General features: G+C 46.0%; 2 protein-coding genes across 2 annotated transcripts in view; one reads left to right on the top strand and one right to left on the bottom strand.

Moving 5' to 3' along the window:
* Window positions 1–24,558, top strand: part of LOC144123548 (uncharacterized) — an 80,117-nt gene that overhangs the window by 32,480 nt on the left and 23,079 nt on the right. The gene's annotated exons all lie outside the window — the stretch shown is intronic.
* On the bottom strand, window positions 273–23,530 carry LOC144122829 (uncharacterized). Its single transcript, XM_077655823.1, has 10 exons — window positions 23,452–23,530; window positions 21,728–21,823; window positions 17,231–17,337; window positions 13,436–13,642; window positions 10,899–11,104; window positions 9,980–10,086; window positions 8,944–9,037; window positions 5,627–5,821; window positions 3,707–3,829; window positions 273–509 (listed from the first exon to the last, which is right to left on the bottom strand). Exons 1-10 carry the CDS (start codon window positions 23,472–23,474, stop codon window positions 273–275), a joined length of 1,395 nt encoding a protein of 464 aa, XP_077511949.1. The 5' UTR covers window positions 23,475–23,530.

Genomic DNA, 24,558 nt, shown 5'->3' with positions numbered 1-24,558 from the left:
TCAGATGAAATAAAATTTCAAGCGCTAATGGAAACTTGCTCTCATGATGACCGTAGCCCCAACAGTATTCCTTATTCCAGAGCTCTATTTGATTGTTCGGCAATATTTCACTTCATTTTTTTTTTCTTTCGCGTCTAAATTATGTCTGAATTGGTTGATCTGCACCAGTCGCAAGTACAAACAGTCTCCAAAGAGCGCTTTCAAGGGGACATTGTGCAATGCCCCATAGGTGCAAATTTGCGGGAGTGGGCGGCGCACAGTTCGAGCGCTGTCTAGCCAGTCGTGTCGGAGCAGGTGATCGTCCCTGTTCCGTACACCACGGTCAATCGGCGGTCGGCGAGTTTCCAGTCAAGCTTCTCCTCTTTCCTGGGGTCCATGTAACGCATCTCCATCGCCACTGCGTCGAAGAGCGCCTCCTGAGTGCCACACTCCGACGGCACGCGGAAAGCGTCGAACCCCAGTTCCTTGAGTGCCACGCCCAGAAGACCGTGGATCTTGGCGAACCGCATCTGAAGGGCAGGAGTCCCGGCTCAATGCAGTGCAAAACGGGAGCTTGTAGTTGGATAGTGTTCTACAGTTACCGAGGTGCAGGAAAGATAGGGCTCAGCAAAACGACAGCCCGGGATGCCGCGATAGCAGTAATACCTTCGTAGACTGACCGGAAACGTACAAGCACGAACGCGGACTTTTCTCGACAGGGGGAATAACTTAAATTGAAACCCGCTACTCCTGTCGTAAGGAATCAGTGCACATGCCTCTGCAGGAGTCAAAAGAAAACCGCCTTTAGGCGCGAACGGGTTGGGGTAACATGGTCACGTTAGACTCAGAAAATGTAATCCCATTTACTGTTATATATGTCACACACACTCTTCGTAAAAACACTAAAATGGGCATCGATTAAAAAGAGCCGGGAGCCCGTTACACCAGTTCGCCAAGAAAATATCCCCAAAACTAAATGCCTAAACAGCAATCGCTGAATCCCACGTTACACAGTCGTAACCGTCCTGCGAGTTTTTTTTTTTTTTTCTAGGCTGGCATTCAATGCTGCTGCGTTATAGAGGAGCCTCACAGAATACACGTTCGGCACATACTCTCCAATGCGTCTCCCGGAAGGTGGCGGTAGTTTCAAATGGTATAAGAAGAGGACAAAGGTTATTCTTTATGAAAGTGCAAGCTCTTCGATCTTTTTAGAGGTGTAAAAATTGGCTGATATGCCGGTGACTACGAAATGCGTCAGATTACCACTCTAAGTACAGTTGAATCCCGGTACAACGAATGCCGCTTCAACAAAATTTTCGTCACAACGAAGTAATTTTCATTCCCCGCGATATCCCCATAGGAGTTAATGTATTAAAATTCTCTCGAAAACGAATTACTTTGTGACCACGCATTCGCTTCTACAAATTTTTCGCGAGCCTTCACCGGTCAGTGGCCCGCCTTTCTTCGAAAGTTGGGTGTTGTACGAGATTATTCCCTGCTAAAGCGGTGGCTTGGAGCAGCTAAATAATGCACGGAATGTATGTTTATTACATTTTCATGTATTCTTTATTAAAAAATTTGGTTGGGAGTCGTTTATTCGTTATAGGGAAGCAGCAAGGGGACTTGTTGGCGCCATGCGAAGGCCGCCGGCCGTACGAGGGCCAAAGACGAATCCAAATCCAGTCGCCAGTCTCCCCTCCCCGCCTTCTCCGCAGCCCTTGCCGCCATTTTCTCCTGTGTCGGTCTGTGTTGATCGTCGATCTCTCGCTGCAGTCTGATCTCGTCGATCGCCTCTGCCATGTCTCCGCCAAAGAAGAAGCGAAAGTTTATTTCGCTAGAAGAAAGGGACAGAACTATCGCCGAAGCGGAAAGCGGGAAGAAGAAGGCAATTATTGCCGCAGATTTTGGCATCGCGCCGAGTTCGCTATCGACGATTTTGAAGAATATATAAGGACAGCATTAGGAAGGCACTTTCATCGGGCACTTCAGCGCAGCACAAAAAAGTGGCGCAACCAACGTATGAAGAGCTCGACAAGGCGGTCTATGCTTGGTTCGTCGATACGCGAGCAACAAACATGCCCCTGAGTGGTGAAATTGTACAGCAGGAGGCCCTAAATTATGCTTGTTTGCTAGGGCTGAAGGACTTTAAGGCAAGCATAGGATGGCTGAATCGCTTTAAAGAAAGGCATAACATCGTCGGCAAGGTTTTGTGCGGTGAATCGGAATCTGCGGGCGTTGACGGCGCATCAGCATGGGCGGCGGACAACATGACTGACATAATGAGCAGTTACGCTCCGTCTGATATTTATAACGCAGACGAGACGGGCCTCTTCTATGAGATGCTGCCAGCGAAGACGCTTGATTTTAAAGGGCAGAATTGCCACGGAGGCAGACATAGCAAGAAACGAGTGACTGTGCTGCTGTGCACAAATGTGGATGGGTCTGACAAACGCCCCCTGTCAGTTATTGGCAAAAGTGCAAAACCGCGCTGCTTCAAGGGGAACAGGAGCCTACCTGTCAAGTACGTGGCAAACAGCCGGTCGTGGACGACCCATGCCATTTTTGATGACTGGGTGGTGGCACTTGACCGCGACATGAGCAGACAAAATCGAAAGGCTTGTTTGCTCTTGGACAATTGTTCAGCGCACCGCATTGACGACGTCAAGCTGTCAAGTGTGGAGTTGAAGTTCTTCCCGCTGAACTGTACCTCAACCATCCAATTCCTGGACCAAGGCATCATCCGGAGCATGAAGTCTTCCTACCGGGAGAGGTTGATCCAGCGGCTTCTCCTCAACACCGACACTGGTAGGGAGACGAAAGTCGATCTTTTCCTGGCTTTAGAAATGATGGCTGCGGCATGGAGAGCAACACGGTGCAGCGTGATCCGCAACTGCTTCAAGCACGCCGGGTTGGTCGACAGCAAGGCGACCAGCACGACTGCAGCCGCGGAAAGTGTACCATCGTCATCGACTCCGGGGATTGACGTTACTTGGAAATCGCTCCAGGAAGCTGGAAACGTCCCTGCTGACATAGCGCTGGACGATTTCCTCGACGCTGACGCAGACGTGATTGTCCACGACACACGAAGCGATGAAGACATCATCAAAAGTGTTCGCGAGCCGGAGGAGCCGTCCGATCATGAAGACGACTCCGCTCAAGATTTACCTGCCCCGGCAGCCTCATCGCAGGTGCTGGATGCCTTCGACGTTATTAGAAAATTCCTTGGCACACACGATGGCGACGTTGCGATGTCGCTGTTAACTGAGTGCGAGAGTCGCGTGACGTCACTGCTGGCAGTGAAACGCAAGCAGGCTAAGCTCACAGATTTCTGGCAATAAAACAATGTTTTGCAGGAGTTATTGCCTTGCATTTTTGGTTAATTTCTCGACAGCGAAATTTCGCCACAACGAAATTTCTCGCGCGTCCCGTCGATTTCGTTGTGGCGGGATTCAACTGTAATTGTTATAGGAGCCGCCTAATTTCTAAGCAACTAGCCTTGCCTTCAGCGCGTTGTTAAAATTCCACTGACAGCATTTTGACCACGAATAGAAAGCATCACTAATGAGAACCATAGAGGTTACAGGCGCGGCAAATAGCGCTTCCATTCTGGTAACGGCGTATGCGTGAGACTGCTGAAATGTCGGCGCCCGTTGCAAATTCGGTCACGTACTGGGCGTCCCATGCTTACTACTTGTTCACTCTAAGAAAAGGTTCGCTAAGCCCTTGCCTTGCAAATGACGCTCTCCTTGCTTTCGACGACGAGAAACTGCAGCTCCTTGGCCATCATGTACTGATACTCGTCTTCCTGCCAGGCTTTGAACCATGATGAATCTTCTAAAGTTCGACACACCTGCAGCCCAGCGAGACGAGTCAGATATAGCCATGTGTGCCTCCACTGAAGTCGACACATGTCTTTGTACTCCTTGAGTTTACCGGCAAACTTTCAGCGCATGTATAATGCACAAAAAAGTTATAACACCAAAATTAAATGTTTTATTTATTTATTTACTTATTTAGTTATTTATCTATCTAATTTTTCGTTAATTAATTAATTAATTCATTGATTTATTCCACCTTGCAGTCTGGGCCTAAGCAGTATATGACAAGTAAACTGCAAACAGTACACATAAGGTAAAATCCCGAAAACTGTTATACATTAACTGCAACAATGAACAAGGAGAATAACAAAATAGCAAGACATAAAAAACCTAATCGGCAAAAATAAATTCGATAATTAAAAAATAGCAACAAATTACGAAGGACAAGGTAGGTTAGCTGTTAAGCCCTGCTAGTTTTTTGTTATGTCGGCTTCTGTCATACTCAGATATTTAATACCCCTGTCACACGGGCATTTCGAGGGCCCTCGAACCGATAGTCTATCGACTCAAAGGCGATCGAGCGCTGCTACACGGGCAGTTTCAATGGCGATCGAGTCAATAGCCTATCGAGTCAACGTAGCAGCGCAGAACGCCGTCGAGATTTCGAGGGCCTTCGAGCGCTGCCCAAGGTTGCTAGCGTTGCTTCGAGCGGCGCCAAGCGCACTTTCTTACACGACACATTCATGGTACAAAAGCATGAACAAACATTATTCGCCTAGACTTTAATTCAATCAGTCTGTACAATAATTCTAAAATTGTATCAGACTGGTTCTAAGCGCATTAAGCGCATTAATTTGGCGTTTCGGTATTTGCGTTGTTTGCGTACTTTGCGTTGACAACATGGCGGTGCCTTGCCCGCCCGCTTCGCAGCGATAACAACTTCGTCGCTAATCCCTCAAAGCAATATCGTGTTCTAAGCTGTTGTATTCGCCTTCGATTTGCCCATTCTTAACCTCGCATAAACTTTCAAGAGACAAATAGCTTTTGTTTTTCAGATATAAAGGCGACTTCCCATGTGTTAAGCCTGACGAAGCAGCGCTCCGGCGCAGTTGAACTGGCTTGGTTTTGGCTCGTCTTGTATTAGAATGGCTACAGCAGTGTCTGCATCTGTCCGTCGCGTACGTGCAATTAAAAGGGTTTTAAACGACATGCGCGTATGCGTGTATTTAAGCATTTCGTATACATTTATAAAATATTTTTGTTATTTTTGTAAAATCTAAAGTAGCGATTGTGGCGCCACACAAGTGTAGCGTGAGACACGAGAACCATTTCAATGGCCATTGAGATTTGCTGTGTAGCAGCGACACAACTCCTTCGAGTTCGATAGTGAATGAGAATCTCGAAGACCCTCGACTCGATCGGCATTGAAACTGGCCGTGTGACAGGGGTATAAATTAGTCATCGGGTAGGTTAATCCAATCTGTTATTGTTCAGGAGAAAAAGAATATTGCAATAAGCTAGTCCTGAAGGAGTAAGCTGTTCAGGATCCGAATGGTGTGTCGAATATACTTGGTTGTCATTTACTTATTTACAATCCTAAAGGCTCTTTTAAGGCGAGGTGGTCCACCTGCCACCTAGCAGGGCCAGCTAGATTGCAGGTGGCCACTAAGCGCCGGCTGTCCACAACATAGAGGGGCTAAGCGGCTGAGGGGAAGCACTGCTCTAACGCACTGAAAAAAAATAAAAAGACATCGCCACCATCAGCATCAAAATGTGCGTGGAGAATAATGAAGCTTCGTTACAAAAGCGGGACAGGGAAGCGCACGCACTTCGAAGAAGGCCCTGGTTCCCGGCGCCGAGTGGTACTGCGTCCTGGGGGCCAGACCGCGGCAGGCTGTTCCCGCGGCTACTCTGGGGGCGCCTCGTTCCGGCCTCAACTCGAACTCGCGGGACACGAACGGCACCACGGGCATCAGCCGAGAGAGGGTGCCCGTGCGAGCGTACACCTCGCCCAGGCTGTGGTTCTGCTCGCAGAGCGTGTCATACAGCAGTCAGACACTGGTATTTCTGGCGGATGACCGCGTATCGCCTTTACCTGACACCGGGAAAATGTAGCATTACGCAGTTTAAGCTACACGTACCTGAAGGCTTTGCATTCGTGGAGCCCAATCGGGTGAGCAGCGCGCATGCGCATGCAGCATTTCAACAGGCCTGCGGCTCTCTTAAGGATGGATACAGTCGTCCACACTCTCCATTTCCTAGAGGGCTCGAACGGCGCACCGAAGAGTACTTTTGTAAAATTTACCAGTGGCTTAGGGCTCGGAACGAGACATTATCGTGCATGCACATTCCCGTGGGTTGTGTTTAACGCCTCAAGTCTTTAAAAGCTGTGCCGGGCCCGCTGGGCAGCTGCGGTTGTTATAAATACACAACACAGCGCGCCACAGATTGGAAGCTAGCGCGAGCAGCCGCGTACTTGCATCTCGGACAAGTGAGAGCGCCAAGTGCAAGACGGTAGCCGAAGGCGCTGACGGCATTCCTTCGTTTTTCCAAAAACGTTGACTTGGATTTGTTCCGATGCGTAAGAGTGTGCAACCCCTTCGAGGACAGCACGTGATATAAGCATCGCCGTGCGCTTGTCAGACGCGAAAAAGAAAGCGTTCAGTGCGCGCACTCTGGGCCACCGCAAGCACCTCCTGTTCGCGCAACATGCAGTAGGGATGACCACTATGTCGTTTGACTTCACTGCGCAGTGCCATATCACCACCATCATCAGCCTCACTAAACGCACTGCAGGGAAAAGGCCTCTCCCATGTCTCTCCAATTAACCCAGTCCTTTGCCAGGCTGCGGCCACCGTATCCCTGCAAACTTCTGAATCTCAGCCGCCCAGCTAACCACTGCCGCCCCCTGCTACGCTTGCCTTCTATTGGAATCCACTCCGTTACCCTTAAGGACCAGCGGTTATCTTGCCTTCGCATCACATGCCCTTCCCAAGCCCATTTCTTCCTCTTGATTTCGACTAGGATGTCATTAACACGCATTTGTTCCCTCACCCACTCTTCCCGCTTCCGGTCTCTTAACGTTACACCTATCATTTTTCTTTCCATAGCTCGCAGGCTGTCTTTAGCTTAAGCTGAACCCTTTTCGTTAGCCTCCACGTTTCTGCCCCGCAGGTGAGTACCGGTAAGATGCAGCTGTTGTACACTTTTCTCTTGAGGGGAATGGTAACCTGCTATTCGCGATCTGAGAGAACCTGCCATATGCGCTCCACCCCATTGTTATCCTTCTAGTTATTTCCCCCTCTTGATCCCGATCAACTGTCACTACCTGCCCTTTACTGATGAGAGGAAATGCCAGTACAAATTTTTCCTTTCGTTGGCGCCACCTCTTAGGTCCGGAACCGGTGTAGAGCACTCAGAGCATTGCCAGGTCTTTGAAGAAATAGTAAACATCGCCAAAGAGAATGATTACGAGATCTGATAGGTTCAATAAAGCCCCAGCGAGCTCTGGCGGCCGAAGCGCGTCAGCTGGAGCAAATAAGTTGTGGCACTTGCAAGGGACACTGCACGGAGGCGTACGCGGGAGGGAGCCTCGGAAGCACTGCCGACTAAGGCGTAGAATAACGATCGCACAAGACACTTAGAGGCAATGCGATCCTTACATCGGCACAAGCAAAAACTACTTTGCTTCAGGAGCTAACGCAGCTTAACTGGCTCGGCTTAGTTACTAGTCTTGGATGATATTGGCTATAGCAGCGAACATACTTGGTAAGAGATATAACGGAGAATCATGGGCGAATTATGGGAGCAATTTGAGGTTAGTGCAATACACCCAAATCGCCGCCTTCAGCGTGCGTAGTATGCGCACGTGTAACTAAATGTGTTATAGATGACAAGCGCTTAGCGTGCGTAGAGTTCTCACGGTTGCGTGCTTGAAGTCTGTACAACTGAAACAGTCTATTATCACCAATTTAGTGACGCAAACTGATAGCCTTCGCAAAGAAGGCAGGAAGTGTAAAAAAAAATCGTCTCTATGGCATGCCCCAAAGGCGTTGAGCTGTACCTATTCTACACTTGTGGCAATTCGCCGACCGACCGTATCCTCCTAGTACCTCTTACAAATTTAACACTTCAGACCCGCGGCCGTGGTTGCTCAGTGGTATGGCGCTCGGCTGCTGACCCGAAAGACGCGGGTTCCATCCCGACCCCGGCAGCCGATTTTCGATGGAGGCGATATGCTAGAGACCCGTGTACTGTGCGATTTTAGTGCACCATAGAGAAAGCCAGGTGGTCGAAATTTCCGAAGCCCTCCACTATGGCGCCGCTTTGGTGTGTTGAACACCATAAAACAAAAAAAGAGTAAACTTTCAAGCTCAGCGCACCCAGCGACCACTGCTGAAGTCAAGGAGCAAATGAGAATTGATCCATATTCAGAACTTCACTCTGAAGTAACTATTAACCAGAAAATTGTGACAGTCCGCACTATTGGAGAATCTCAACACCACAATTTCATGCAGATCCTTCCGGGTTGAAATGGGAAACTTCCGGGTTGAAATGGGAGCAACGACCGGTTCCTTTGAATTTCTTACAGAATTATAGCTTGTTCTTTTATATTAAAACGGTGATAATGTACACTTCACGTAAAGCATCAGGTGCAGTTATATAGTCGCCATAGCGGCCGAAAATGGTATGCCCACTTTTAAGATAAGTGGGTCAGACTGCGAACGAAAGCTGCTTCACGGAAGCATATGTACTACTCCGTATATTATATCACGGGCACATGTCACGCAGTGGGAAAGTGTTGTTTTTTTCCTATAAACCTTAGTCAATCAATGAATTTCGCTTTTAGAGTGCTGAACACAGCGGTAAGCAACACAAGATATACAAAAGTAGCTATAATACGATAACAGATTACGTTTGAGGAACGGAATTCGTTTTGGAAAACAATCTACGTGCTGCGTGTCTGTCGCGTACCTTCTACTAGAACAGCAAAGACGCCGACAGTATATCGGACCAGCGCCTGCCTAATGAATACAAAAAATTACATTTGGATAATTGCTCAGCATTTTATCTACAGGTCGCGAAAACAAAGGTCATATGGGGACCAGACAGAGCACTTCGCATAACTGCAACGCATCCTCCTCACCCATGAGTCCTTTCCGTAGAGGGGAGAGTGAGCCGCAGTCACGTGGTCATCGTTCGATAGTTGTTGAGTGTTCAGGATCAGGATGTCGGCGTGCCTGAGCAAGGAGGATCAACTGGAATGTACTTAAAGGGACCCTGAAAGGGGGTCTCAACAAAGGTGCGATAAGTCTGGTATGTTGAAGACGACGGTTCATAATTATCTCCCAGAAAGAATTATTTTAATGCGTTTTGTGGAAGCTGAGTTATATGCAGACGAAATTTGAACTTCCGCGTCTTCGCGCCTTTCCCCCTCATCTCGCACGCCAAAATGGCGGCGCTCCTCGGCCCCGTCCCTACCTCCGCCGGCAGCAGCGCGCGCAGAGTGGGCGCGGCCGCGGTAGCGCGTGACGTCTGAAAGAATTTGGCGCTTTGAACCAATGATAACCCCCAGCTGCTGACGTCATGTGCAAGGCGTGACGTCGCCTGCCAGGTTTTCGTGCGAACGCCCGGCACTGCGCGTCGCCGCGAGGTTCGAAAGCGGGAGTTTTTAAAAATGTATTGTAAATTTGCCGTTCGCTTTGAGGTCTCGTGCGCGGCATGGACGCTCGGTGGCCTGTAATCTACATAGTGCAAGCATTTTAAAGCGAAGCTCAAACACACCTTTCTGTGGCCCTTTAACGCCCACCTAACAACGTTTTTCGCTGGCACTGCTATTCGGCTGCTTGCCAGACCAAGTACGGGTTCGCCCAACGTGGCCTAATGCTACGCTAGCCAAGCACATAATCTTTGATGTCCCTGTTCGAAGCCTGCCACTGAGATCAAATGCCACTGTCGTACTCTTGATGCCTCAACGAAAGTCTGTTCCCTGATAACACGTTGCAGACCTTCAGTCTCAGCAATACAAGAAGAGTGGTCAGTTCTGTTCAGCGTTCTTTTAATCTATTCATGTGGAAAGTGCATAGCCCATAACATTTAATCCACTTGTGTTTAGCGGATGATTCGGGTCTTAACACGGAGAACGACGAAACTGTTTCGGAACACACTTGGTGGCCACTAACCTGTGCAAAAGATTCAAGTCAACTTGGTTTATGAAGCTTGGCCTCATGTAGATGTTGGCGCTCAAGATCCAGATCTGTGGCGAACGAGCCAATTCCGCTGACACGGCCTGAAATGCAAACTCAGGTCAGTGGGGTTGCTAAGTGCAAAAATAAAGTAGGTGCGAAAGGAAGCTGACCAACATAAAAGAGGGTACGGATTATTCGCTTTCATGTTTCGTAATTTTTCTCAGAATTGTATGCGTTCATGCAAACTTCGAAATGGATATGGAAGGTAATTGAGATTTTTAGCAGAGACGTTTAAACATAGACGTAAAACGAATCAACGTAAGCCTGCTGCGCACGCGCAGTGGCAAGTGCTGACTCCTCCTTCCTTCGCGCCGTGCAGATGCGCGTGGGCAGCAGGCAGACGTCAGTCCGCTACACGCCTAAACTAAAAATTATGAGATCACTGCGGCACCCGCATTGGAGGAAGGCGTAAGCATTGGCGCCTCCTCGCCTCTCTTTGCCCCTCTTTGCCTCTCTTTACTCATTGCCCATTTTGAGTTTTCAAACTTGGCTCCACGCTTCGTTTTCAAATTTGGCGCCACGCTTCGCTCCGTCCACACTTCCGGTACTTCAAATTTGGCGCCACTGTTGCTCTGGCCCCACCCGCTTTTTGGGCATATTTGGCTCTAGTTAACTAATTACCCTCCATGCACCACATGATTTCCCCTGCGAGATTTTTTTAGGCTCTATCTAATGCAGCCATTCTTTTTCTAATGACTGAATTCGTTCGAACGTTATCGTGAAGACAAGCTCGTGATGACACGAAACCGTAAGCACAGCCATACAGCGCTTACGCATTAATATCTCTCGGCTATGATAAACCTCTCCAACAACTGTACACACTGTCATGCCTAGTAAATCGAAGATGGCTTACTTCTACGAGGACGTCGTATCCTTTGCCGCTGGCGCTTTCGGCGAGGTCAAGCTCCACTCCGTCCAGTCCTCGTTCTATAGCCCAGCCAGCCACAGTGGCTGCGAAGTGGCCAGGATCCGCAGAAGCTTTGGAGACATCCGGCACCAGCACCGACACCACCAGTGAGAGTCCGGGCCGCTTGAGGTTAAGGAAATTCGGCAGGGACTCTGTCAAAGGCCAGCATGAACGCAGCAGAAAATATACTGAATGAATACAGCAGAAAAAAAAAAGCGCCAGCATGCGTGGCTATGTAGCTCTCTTATGAGCTTAAAGAGAGATCTTTAGCTAGGCTTCCTATCGCATGACTCCAGTGTAAAGGACACTGCAGTTTACTGTTATTTTTTTCTTAGTCAACGCCTTTTTGTCTGCGAAAAAAATTGCATAAAAGAATGTTTGCGCCAAACGATTCAAGCTTGTGGCATCAGGATATAGAACTGCATAATTACTACTTGTAAGGGAATGACTATGTCGCCTTGCCTCACAGATACGTGCCCTATCACCGCAGTTACTGGCAATAACAGACGGCGCTATCAATATCCATCTGTATATTATTTACCTATTTTTTAGTCTGCGAGAGATCCGTTTTCGTTGCCGCAGCGTCTCAGCCATTAAAAGACGGCGATCTTTCTATAGTGGCAATCTTCAGAGTATGTCCACGGTCTCCCTTTAACGCAACCACTCCATGATGAAGCTGCTTCATTTTTAATGCTACAGCATTAAAGACCACATCGGGAACTCGTTGGCTGGAGTAAAGTGGCGCCACCCAGCCAGGCGTCACTTCCGGAAAGCGCATCAATAGGTTTTAAAGATAGCGCATTGCCAGCACATAAGGCAATTAAGTAGACCTATGAATTTTTCTCATGGACTCATGCATTGCGGCACATTACGAAGGAAGAACCCGTCCAAACGAGTCAGATGAATTGGAAGTTGAGACAGCGTGCTTCTCGTATTTAAGGTCAATGCACTGTAGTTGCATGATTGAGGAGGCATTCAGTGCGCCTTCTACAGGGAAGCATGAGATGTACAATACGGTTGGCAGTCAGTGCTTGCCAGTGAATTTTGAATCACGCCATTATACTGATTTGACTTTTGCCTCGACAGTAATGTACATATACCCGCCCACTTTTACAGAACTCTCATTGGTGTATAGGCGGCCCGGGTCATAACCGACCGCTCTTGAGTTCACGTGTTAGAGAATTTTGTTCAGGTATGGGCTGACAAGGGGCGCAGGTTCCAGAAATAATGTTCCTCCTCTGACGTCAACCTTCGTGGGACGGTTCATCTCCCCAGGGGACTAGCTCATGAAATTGGTTTTCGCTCTCTGCACTTTTTTTACGTGCCGCAACGGCTTCATTTCTCTCTTCAACGCTTTTCATCTTGTGTTCAGAGCTGTCATCGTAACGTCCCCTTGTTTCATATCTATAGTACCATGAAAATAAAAAAAACACACCCTCGAATAATTCTCGGGCGTGCCCGTGGCATGCCAGAAAGCAAGCAACTTTTCAAAAGACAGGAAGACTCCCCAATTGAGAAACCTCCTCAGTAAATATTGAGACAGTAGTAGCTTCTCTACTAGCTGTCTTGCTCCTCTTTAAAGGGCAACTGAAGAGGTTTTAGAATTCGGCGAGTTTAAGGAGGTCGAACGTGTCAAACCTGCAGGTAAAGCACGCGAATTCTTTCTATGCTACGATTTGAAATGGTCACGTAATCGCAGAATAAAGCCGGGTCGGCGTCACGGCTTCTCTGCAGTGCGCGGCGATTGGCAGAGGCCACATTGATGACGTCACCTAAGAAGGCGCTGCGTTTCCAGCGAAGAAAGGTTGGTTTAAGGAAGAAAACCAACACCGCCAAGCGTAAAACCCATGAAGTATTGTTTGGTGGCGTTGGAAAAGCCACGGCAGCTCGTAGGGGAAGGCAGCGCGAAAGTCCAAAATTTCGGCAACTATGACGTCATAACGAGTTTCTGCGCACTTCTCCAACGCAGGGGGGTAGAAGACTGAATATCGTCACGGATTTAATCGTCGATTGCGTCACCAGTTTAGATGCTGACCGCCGCGGTGGCCTAGTGGTTTGAGCATGCGCCTCGCATGCAGGAGGTGCACGGTTCGATCACCAGTGCCGCCGGCTACCCACCGGTGATACAATTAGTAAAAGATTTCCCCTGTCTGGTGCTCGGCTTCTTTAGAGTGAAATGCTTGGGAAATGGGTCTTTGACTCCACCCTGTGCATTAAAATCTACCTTATGTCATGGCGATCTTTGACAAAGCTTCCCTTGCGAGATAAAAATTTCGCATCATGATCATCACAAATTTAGATGCTAGTTCAAAACTACGTAGCATTCTTTACATAGAAACTTCATACATTCGAATTCTTGAAGAAACACAAATTGTTAAAAAAACATTCCACCTTCCCTTTAAAGAAATCACATGTCGTGAGCACATGTCCTCAAGGAGGCTTGAAATATATCGTGGAACACAAAGTCACACTTTGTGTTGTACCTGAGACGTAACGGCGAACCAGGATGCCATGGTAGCTGTACTGCACGCCCACCAAGACAGCGTGGGTGCATATCTCGGCGTGGAAGTGCTGGGCCAGGCTGTAGACGTAAGCGCCCCGCCGTGTGGCGTTTGACCATGCCGGATCGTAGTAGCAGCTCAGTATCGGCCCTAGCAGCCTATTTCGCTGACGAGTCACGCCGGAAGATCCTTGCAGGTAAGGAGTGAGCGTTTGCCGAGTGAGCTTCTTTTCACAATGAACCGGACAAGAACACTGCCAACTTGGTGCTGGTGAAAAGTCACCATCTTGTAAGTCTCGAACGTAGAGTGGCCAGAGTTGAGTCTAGTTGTTTATATCGATATTTGGATAATTATTCAGAATATATACCAATATAGTGTTTGCAGGACGCACAAAGTTACACAAGATGGAAAATTGTACACGTAGGTACTAGTCCATGACGATAGAAATTAAACTGCATATAAAGGAAGGCCCTAAATAAGAGGAAAATATACATTAAACCAATTTATCAACGCATGCATGTAAATGGGCGGGGAAAAAATGAAAGAAGTATGCCAATTTCCACATATTGTTCAGGTCACCGGTTGCGTCAAACACAAGGCATCTCACATGAATATGCTTTAAATATAAATTCCACAAAAATTGCAAGTTTCACTGTAGCTTCGCAAGAAAACAATGCGCCGCAAATTTCATTTCAACTTAAAAGGTGCACTAGTTAACCGCGCCATCTAGTCGCATGCGAGCTAATTGCAGCCCTACTCGAGCGATCGCCTCTCAGCCGTTTTCGAGCCAATGTGCTTTATATGCGCATGTGGCACAATTAATGCATGGGCAGAGTGAGCTGATTGGCTTTCTCACGACGAGCTTGAGGTGAGGGTTTGCTTTTACTCAAATACAGTGACCGAAAGCACAGTCTCTATTGGAGAAGCTAAAGCTACAGCCTGCTCGCATATGTATACCGGGTGATTTTTGAAGTAAAATGCTGTTTCAGGCAGGCGTCGAACCCCAGTGGCAATACTGCCGCGGGAACAGCTTTTCGCTGAATTGTTCGTGTTACGTAAGAGCTTATTTGTTGCAATCTTACTTACAGGACTTTAGCATGAAATTGGTTGTGGTTCAGCCCGGCTGAACCAAGTAGGACGAACAAAGAGCTCGGATACGCCTGGTTAAGCAAGGTTAGACTTTTCTCCAGTCTCTCCTCTCGTTCTTCACCCATCGCTCTGTCTTATGCGCATGTTTTCCCGAAAAAAAAAAGGCATCACGCGGAGGAGGCGGTGCGGCCGCACAGCTGCAACCTATGAGAGAGTGGCACTCATAGTAGTTGCGGCCGTCGCGGCTGCCGCCGGACATTAGAGAGGAACGAGCGCGGTTTTTAAAATAGAAATCTTTGGAAAAGATTTTATAAAATCACCAGGTGTAATCGTCAGTGCGGAAATGTCAGAAAGGAAATGCTTTCCTTACCTTTCCCTGTGAATGGTAAAATCCCTGCCAAGACGGGAAAACGATGATAGAATGTAAATACGCGAGTCTCTTGAATGGTGCTTAAAGGACTACAGACGCCAAATTTTTGCTTCTTTTTTATTTAAAATGATGCATTAGAGATTACTATATCTGAATCAACCCGTAATATTTTCCTACGACCGCTAAATCATTTATGACTGAATTTCTTCTTGACTCTGTTTCGGTTCATCTACCCAACGATGGCTGAGACCTCTAGTTCGTCTTTGTGTCACGTGAGGCAAAGAAAAAAATGGCAATACAACTACTGATACGTCGTTTGTTCTCATTTAAGGCCACGGAGTAGGCTGGTTTAAGTGTTGCAGTCAATTAAAACTACAAATCGCCATTATACTGTAGTTTTTTTTTTTTTCATTGTCGCGCATATTGTAACCCAGAGTCCAACTGCACATCACAATCATTGTTCGGTTGACGAAACCGAAACAGCATACGAGGACAAATTCAATAAATTATGTAGCTGTCGTAGGCAAATACCACGCGATTATTCATGTATTTTATGTCTAACTCTTCATTTGAAACAAGAAAACACACAACTAAAATTATGTGTCTATAGTCCTTTAAGCATTTGCGGCAGCGTAAGTATTTGCACACATAGCCAACAACTAGTTTTCGCCAAGATGCATTTTGTAAAGCATTAAGCCTGTTCCGCGCATTTATTACGAGTGAACTACTACCCTCCAACTGCTGTAAGCAATTGCATAGTAATGACACAAAGTCAGTTGAAAGGAAACAAATGTAGATACAGCTGCTACAGGTCTATGCGACTGTGTAAAAAGCGCAGTTACGTACAGCTTTGTGTCTCCGTTCGGTTTCTTCAAATGCGCAGCATAAGCATATATTCGGCACTCGAATTTTCCTACACAAGGAATTGGCTGGTGCCATCGAACGTGTGGTTTAATGTGCGTGGTCAGGTGTCCGTGTTTAAAAATACCGCTAGGACAAACTGGGTTTATGGTAGACGTCCACAGCGCGGTAGGAATTAACTTCCTCAACTCCTGCATGAATGTAACAAAGTTCGTAACCGTACAGCGTTGGCAAAGTCACCGCACTTTGCCACTTTGCGAGTTATGCACTTTAGGAGGTAAGACTTCTTCGTTTTATGTCACGGTCATTCGCGTTGAATTTAAGTGAAAGCGCGGCCGTCAAGACGAGAAAGGCTGCCTATTTTACAATTTTTTTATACAGCTGCCTCTGTTGACAAGCTGTCTTGGGTGCTGCCTTAGAAATGATTAGTTTTAGAGAAAGGCACAAGAATACTGGTGACTTTAACATTTGTTACATTGGCTTACTGCAACTGGAATCCTCTAGACAGAAATATTAAAAAATAAACACATTGTAAACTGCGAATCTCAACTTTAAACAAAACAAGTTTTGCCTTTGGCGATAATTTGTGCCTAGCGATTAGTGTTAGCTTATTAAATTTTTATTTATTGCAAGAGAAAGCTGCCGGTGCTGTTAGAAAATTAAAAGCGTGCTAAAATTTCAATGAGGTACCGTACAATCTTCATCTCATCTATACTCTTCCCTCCTGACGAGACGATTCTATTTTCTGTACAATCATGCTAGTGCTTACCTAATTTTCCTGCATCTGAAAAAACGAATGCGAGGTCACTTCCTTTTCCTCTTGTTCAGTTAGAACTAAGCGATATTCATGCTTGTCCTACTAAACACATGACGAATCGATGAAGGGTCATCGCAGAAATTTCTCTACAGAAATGTGTTTTTCGCCTTTCGATTATGCAATGCCTCCCGCAAATGAATGTAAGACAGCGGCAAACATTTCGTGCTTCACAATCATTTGGTGACCTCTCGGTAATAACTAGTGGTTTAACAAAGCATTAGTTGACAGCGGCAAACATTTCGTGCTTCACAATCATTTGGTGACCTCTCGGTAATAACTAGTGGTTTAACAAAGCATTAGTTATCCTAACACGAGGAACTGAATGCAGCATATAACTGCCAATACAGCTTTAAGTAAGACTGAAAGCACAGATGCGAAGGTTGCAAGTAATATTTCAAAACACCTTATTTCGACCTATGAAAACTATTCTATGATCACCTTGATCACTGAAAAAACAGTATTTTTATAATACAATGCAAACAACTCCAATGACTCGGGAAAAAACCGCAGTTCCTTGTTTTTCCTAGCAGTACAAAGTATTTCAAGCTGTCTCACCCTTTTTAAGCAGGCGCAGTTTTCCGTAAGCGCCTGCTGAGGCCATTCAACCTATCAGCGAGCTTTAAGAGCCGCGGGAACTCACCATCACTCCTCAAGACAACGTAGAAGACTATGGCGAGCAGTATGAACAGGCCTGTTGCACCGCCAGCGAAGAGCGGGAGAGCATTTCGATCCTGGACATGGTAGGCCCTGCGCACGCGCCAAAGGCAGGACCCAGCTAAGCAACTTCACAAGTTCTTCTGAAGCAAGCTTCGATGAATTAATTGTGCTCATTACAGTGGTCCCACATAACAGCCCCGCAGCCGAAAAAACCAAACCTGTTGAGCGAAATCTGGCTCCCGTTCACCTCTCAAACTCTGGTTTGAGTCTTGAGGATTACCAGCTCGACGGCCTTATAGGCTGGTCACTCAGCACGGAAGCAAAGCGCTTTCCAGCGTCTTCTGTGAGCGAAAAAAATAGCGAACGAATTATAGCCGAGGCCACAGCCAAAACGATGACATAACAACCAATAGTTTTACATCACGCTACTGATGAGAAGTGCAGCGCTCCAGTAGTACAATGCGTTTGAGCTTGACAAAACAACAGAGCAGGCGCAAAGAGGTCCTGCTTTTGAATGAGGCAGAGCATGCTGTTCTTCCGGAACTTTCTTAACTGCAGACTTTCCCTCTAACACCCGAATGGCTCCCCTTCGAGAATGTTAGAAGCCTACGATATGACTTAGGTTGCGTTTCATATTAAGTATACAACAATCTTGTTTGCTCCACCCACAGTCCAAGTCAGCCTTCCCGTGAGTCAACCGTCAATTTGAGGCAAGCCTTGACTCAACGCGCAGATCAGACTCATTGGCCCATGGCCATAGCCCTGAAATGGACAAGGAATATCGTCTGTGGGTCTTCACACTCCGACTTACCTGTTGTAAGTGCCGTGAATGGTGCTGAACGGTGCAGAGCACTCGTGTCTGCACTAAAAGACTCCTCTAACTTCTAGCCCAACTTCTAGCCCAGCTTCTCACGTTATCGTATACGTAAGAGATAGATAGGATGCCACAGATGAACAGCATTCTAGAATCTTCATCTACTGCAAATAACAGCTACCAGCACCAAAACCAAAAATTCCTAAGATACCTCTCAGAACTGCTGCTGTTCAACGTACATCAGAAGTAGTACCACAGAAAAGCTCCTTGGGCATATCAGTTGTTTCAGGAAAAATCGGCCACTAATTTTTGTAAATAGTTTTTCTGCATACTGTTTTTGTGGTAAAGAGAAGTTTTATGCAGTATAGCAACACCAGTGTTAGCAGACGTCAAAAAACAATCGAATCGTGTTACCTACAAAGTGATTAAATAAAGTCTAATAGCTAACTTTCTAGCTATTTCCATAGGCGCCAGATAGCAATTAAAGGTTTGTAACCGGCCATTTGTAAGAGCCTTTTTTATGGACGTCGCCATCTTGTCAACGCTAATCTCCTGCGTACGTAAGGGCTAGGTACGCTAAGCTCAAATTTTAAAGTACGCTAGCAGAACACATGCAAAAGCATGGTTTCGGTTAGCCTTCAGCGCATGCGCACTGCACATCACGCGTACGCTATTCCTTTGCGTATGTCTGCGCACGCTATACAAAAACAATCTACTAACGGTCAGCTGCAAATGTAATTGCAATGAGATACGTGTCTATCGGTAACAGTTAAATAGTGAACTATTACAAATTCGTTAATCAGTTTACTAGTTAACATGATTAGCCTATTTTTTGACGTCCGCTAACAGTGGTATTAATATGCCGAAAAAAGCGTCTTACGTCAAAAACCATGTTTTTAAAAATCAGTGCACGTTAAAGATCCCCCAGGTGGTCGAAATTATTCCGGAGCCCTCCACTACGGCACCTCTCTCTTCATTTCTTCTTTCACTCCCTCCTTTATCCCTTCCCATACAGCGCGGTTCAGGTGTCCAACGATATATGAGACAGATACTGCGCCATTTCTTTTCCCCAAAAAAACAATTATTATTATTATTATTATTATTATTATTATTATTATTATTATTATTATTATTATTATTATTATTATTATTATTATTATTATTATTATTATTATTATTATTAAAATCAGTGGCGGGCTTCTTTAAAAAACCTGGTACATAGGGCCGTACGTTTTCGGGTAAAACCCGATTTCACCCAATTTTCGCTCCCAGAGCAAATTTCATAACAATTGGGCTAAACCCGATTTCTAACCCAGGGAAAACCTTCTCGGAAACTTAGTTTCCGCGTGGACAAAGATGAGGACACTGCAAGCAAATTAGCGTACATCGTGTGCGTACATTCAGAGGGGCCTTTTCAGTCAAGTGGACAATCTTAACTGCTTTTAAGGCTTTTCAATTAGGACTGCGCTTGATTTGCGGGAAAGCGAGATGCAAAATCACTGTTACTGACCCACCGCGGTTGCTCAGTGGTTAGGGCGCTCGGCGACTGATCCGGAGTAGCCGGGTTCGAACCCGACCGTGACGACAGCGTTTCGATGGAGGCGAAACGCAATTAGGCGCCCGTGTGCTCTGCGATGTCAGGGCACGTTAAGGAAATGGTGGTCGAAATTATTCAGGAGCCCTCCACTGCGGGACCTCTTCCTTTCTTTCTTCTCTCACTCCGTCCTTTATCTCTTCCCTTACGGCGCGGTTCAGGTGTCCGCCGAGATGTGAGACAGATACTGCAATATTTCATTTCCCCAAAAACCAATTTTCAATTTTCTGAGCTCTCTTCCTGTCCCCTCATCTCTTTCATTTCATTTCTCCATTCTGCCTGCTATCCTTTATTTCCGCTGTGCCATTTCAGGCGCTTCAGTATCGATGGCATATGCCGGGGATAGCAAAAATCTTATCCTTCCTTTTATTATTTTTTTAAATAAACCACAACAACAACAACAATTTTCTGACCGTACGTCTCACTGGCATAACTGCATCAGGCGCTTCCCACGCTAACGGCGTCCTGCTGCAAGGCCATTCTGCGTTTAAATTATCGAATTGACGTTGACTGAATGCTGCCGCAGTGAAAAAAGGCAGATGGGTGTTGCAAGGACGCAGCAGTTCTTCGCAGTAGATGAGAATGTACGCGAGAAATAATTATAATAAATCAGAAAAAAATCTGATTTTATAGAAAAATATAAGTACAGCCTGCTATTTCCATATTTTGCAAAATAAAGTGCAAAACATAGAGAATTTTTCACGAAAGCAAACACTAATAGTGAATTTTCTTCTGCAACAGGATATGGCCTGGTAAAATCCGAATTGTGGAGCCATTTGCTTTATAATTCAATTTGTGCCCTAATTTAAGCTAAAACAGTATTATCCGACTTTTACCCAAATATTTCGAAAAAAAATAAAGCCAGAAAACGCACGACCCTATCATAATACAGTGATGTATCGTCTTCTAGCTGAGGTTAAACGAGGCCCATGGTGCAGGCTGCAAGAAGAAATAAGTACAACGCCAGACTGGGCATGGCATGCAAGAAAATGCTGCTCAACAAGCACGTGAGTACAGCGCCACCTAGCCACATCATTAGCGCTCGTGGCACCGGGCGCCAACTTTCCCACCTTCGCATTGAGTCTGCGTTCATCAGTAAGCTTATGACGAAGCATAAAAAATCTATCTTCCTTCAAAGACGGTGCAAGGACTTCCTGCACGTCATCTGTTGGACAATAAATTTCCTTTCTCTTTTTCTCTGTGCTAATTCTGCGGCAACCAGAAGAAAACTCCCAAATCATACAATTCCGCGGAGAACGGCTGTAATGTCGTGAACACCTGAGGCAAATAATTCACTTCTACACGCTGCAGAGAACCCACAATCAGGCGTGAAAGTTGGCAAGCCCTTTCCGGCGACTTTTCACGCTCAGCACACTCCTCTGTCGCATCTCTTTTGCGTACGCCGTTCGGACATGGCTATTCGTTAAATCCTTTCAGACGTCAGACAGCTACCACGGCTGAAGCCAATAAGCGGGGTAGCTCCAGCGGGTCAGGAAGCTCCGCCCCTGGCGGTGCGGCCGGCGGAGGAGCGCAGATGTTTTAGCGGGCAAAAGTGGCGAGACGACAGGGAAAGGCGCGAAGACGCTGAAATTTTGATTTTTTACTACAGATAACTCAGCTTCTAGCAAGCACATTCATCTCACAGGCCTGTATACGTTCATTTGCTGTTCATGATATCTTTGCTCGAACGTTAGGAGCAGCCGTTCACCTCAGGCATGAAGTCCTGGTTCCAGCAATACATTACGTGACACAAGCAGCACTTATGGGTTCGCAATTACGCTTGTCATAAAATCCCATATATAAGGTCCGAAGACGAGAGCATCGATCTTTACAATTTGAAACTTTTGGGTTGATTCAAATAAAAATTATTTAAGCATTGTTTGCAAAATGGGCTCAAGGAACATTAAATAGCTGACTTAAGAGTGAGCTAGGTTCATTATTCATAAAGTTATGTCAAACATAGCAGTGCAACTTGTCCTCTTTTTTTTTCGTCAACACGGGCGCTCGCTGAGGACGCTGCAGAGAAAAGCAGCTTTTTACTGCATCGTCAGCTTGCACAAGAGAACATATACCTGTCGACAATTATCTGGACAGGCGAGGTGAGACCACCGGTGCGTGGGGAGCGTAGCTCGATGCTTCGTGCCTCGCCCGGTGAAACAGAATCGCCGCTGCGAAAAAAGGACGACAAAACAACAAGGACTAAAGTTACACATTCGAGCTACCTCGAGCGATTCCGGTCGGTGTTCAAATTCACATTACCTCAACTGGAGCAAATAAATGACAGACCAGAAGCGTTCCACATATCTATCCTCCGTATGACCAGCTGCCCTAATGAAACTAGCCAGGCGCATAATAAGCCTCGCTTAATGGCGCGACAAAACGTGCCGTGCAACACTCAGCCCCACTTGTGACGCAAACCAACCAGAGTCAAGTCCCTGTCTTTATTCGCGCTTACTCTCTGTTACTTGCACAGAGGTCGCAGCGATTCAGTGATTTTTTAAATTTTTTTTAAAGTATGAATGCGCTGGCGAGTCGACGCCCAGCTCAAACAAGCTACTACGAGCTCCCCCGTTCTGCTAAAAAAGTTCAAGCCGCTGAAAAATTTTAAGCTATGCTGCAAGCAATTAAAGAACTTAGAGCGAGAAACTGAGAAGGAGCTATACGAACTCCTAGCCTCACAAGAACGGGATGTCGGCCCCTTCTTCCGAAGTCTGGCCTTTTTTGTTCTCCGAAGAATGTTTCCTATGGAAACGCACCTTGCAATAGTAGCGTGCAGTTTCTCTCATTAGCTGAGGTCACCGCACTTGCGTCACTCGGAAAAAAAAGTTGGCCTTTAGTTATTGACATCGGGGGCCTATTTTTTACTATAAAAGCAACGGGAGCCATTTTCAAATAAGCGGCAAAGTAATCGTCTGTTCATGCAGCTTGCATGCATTGTTTTATTTCCCCAAAAGGTATTAACCTCCAAATATATAAAGAGACGATTTGTGTGCAGCGTTTTCCTCAGTATGGTTGCAAAAAAGCTGTGTGCTGTAATGAGGTGACCAGTGATGTGAAAACAGGTCTCTTCGCTTGAGTGAAAATCACCACTAGAATAGCCTTTCCATTTTTAAGTCTGTTTCCTTCTTTCCTACAGACAGCAACGAAGACACAAGGCGGAAAAATTTGCTGCCCTTGATGTTGAAGTCACACATATACTCAAAATTTTTGTGCAGGAAGAATCCCTCATATCTTACAAAAAACCTTATACACTACGAAAGTTTCACGCTGCGTGCGAAATACTTCTTAAACGATGTATACTGACAATTAGCTTCTCGCGTTTTTTATAGCTCCCCTAATTGCCACTGGCAACGCCATCGTATATCTACACTGTCCTTTCGGCTCGTAGCATTGTGTCGCCCGTTAGGTGGTAAAAAATATTGATCGCTAAGCCGCAATGAATTCGTGAGCATCAAATTTCACGCCCGTCTTTACAACTATCGCAACAGCTCAATTCTCACCAACATTGTTAAATTCTGAAACTGCTCAATTTATCGCCCGGAAAAATTCAATATGGAAGGACAGAGGCGCTCAGATTATGAACTCGTGTAAATTTTCTAGCATTTTGTCCTTAACTTCACAATGATAGCTAATTAAATGTTGCGCAAGTCTAAGACTGCCCCTTAGTGCAATAAGAACTGCTCAAGAATGCGATAGTTAAGCGTGGGCTTTGTGCTAGGTTGTCCGCTTAGAAAAACCTACTCATCTGACCAGCTTCTAAGGGGCTTTGTGGAGCGGAACAAAAATTTCACCTCACCTTAAATCTGACGACGATGTCATGACGCAGATTGTCCTCCTTCTTCTTTTTCTTAAGATTTCACGGGCAAGAACATGCAGCTTCCTTTTCTTTCGCAGGAATATCTGCCATTTATTTACGACAAAGGCATCTGGCAGGGGCTTCAAAAGCTTAATATTCCTTCCACATTCTTTGGGGAAAAAAAAGCAATGAGATGAAAATTCATAAACTAGAAAGATAAATGCAAGAGCAAAAGAGAAAATATAAATTTGGAATTTTCTACATTGTCGACGACACCCTCAGTCAGTACTTGAGCACCGGTCACTTAAGGACACTGAAGCACAGTAACAAAACTTTGCTATAGTATAAAATTGCTGAATGAACTATTCTCACTAATATTACCGACTTTTCGAAGCTCCAAGGAAGGTAAAAAACTAAAATCTGGATGCTTTTCTATGTCACAGTCTATCAGCAATAGTTTAGTAACATTTTATTGCGTCGTGAGGAAGGTTTTTTTTCTGCTAAAAATGGAGTTCTTTCTGTTGCGCATAGAGAACGCCGAATATCAATAATAACATCACCAATAGGCACTGTGAAAGTGTAAACGTAATGGCGAAGAATGTCTCGCCGCAATGCTTTGACATCCTTTTTTTTAGTTTTCTTGCTTCTTTCTGTGAAGCTCCGTGATTTTGCTTTCTGACTGCCTGGTGCTGTTGGAGTCAAGACATCCGTGAATTCAGCAATTCTGATAAGCCGAGCAGTTCTTTTTTTATGCCAACTGTGTGCTGTTACCTCGATACCCTCAAAGCAGGTCATCCAGTTCGTTCTTATTGGCACTACCTCCAGCTATCTATTGCACACACATGAACCGTTGGGTGTAAGCAAATTAGGAAAGGCGCTATCGATTACTGTGCTGTTTAATGGGGCCACACAAGATACCTTTTAGGAAAAGCTGTCACTTCCTCACAGTTCACGTTAAATGAAACGCGAATAAAATATGCCTAAAAACATCGCTTTCAGTTAAGAGAGAAGGTTTTCTTTACAAAAGACTACGCGTGCTACCCTGCACTGTGGAAGGAGGAAAGTGAAGGAGGGTTATCACTGGTGATGGCCTCGATGGAGTAGAGA

This window comes from Amblyomma americanum, chromosome 3, assembly GCF_052857255.1.
Source record: "Amblyomma americanum isolate KBUSLIRL-KWMA chromosome 3, ASM5285725v1, whole genome shotgun sequence".
Classification (NCBI taxonomy): Eukaryota; Metazoa; Arthropoda; class Arachnida; order Ixodida; family Ixodidae; genus Amblyomma; species Amblyomma americanum.
Note: the sequence above shows the minus strand (reverse complement) of the source record. Positions and strands in the feature narration are given on the sequence as shown.

Coding starts and splice junctions, on each gene's coding strand:
- LOC144122829 (XM_077655823.1), bottom strand. CDS start 23,474: ATGACATCGTCGTCAGATTTAAG. Junction 21,824..23,451: donor ACATCGTCGTCAGATTTAAG/GTGAGGTGAAAT, acceptor CTTTTTTCGCAG/CGGCGATTCTGTTTCACCGG. Junction 3,830..5,626: donor GAACCAGGGCCTTCTTCGAA/GTGCGTGCGCTT, acceptor GCTGGGCTGCAG/GTGTGTCGAACTTTAGAAGA.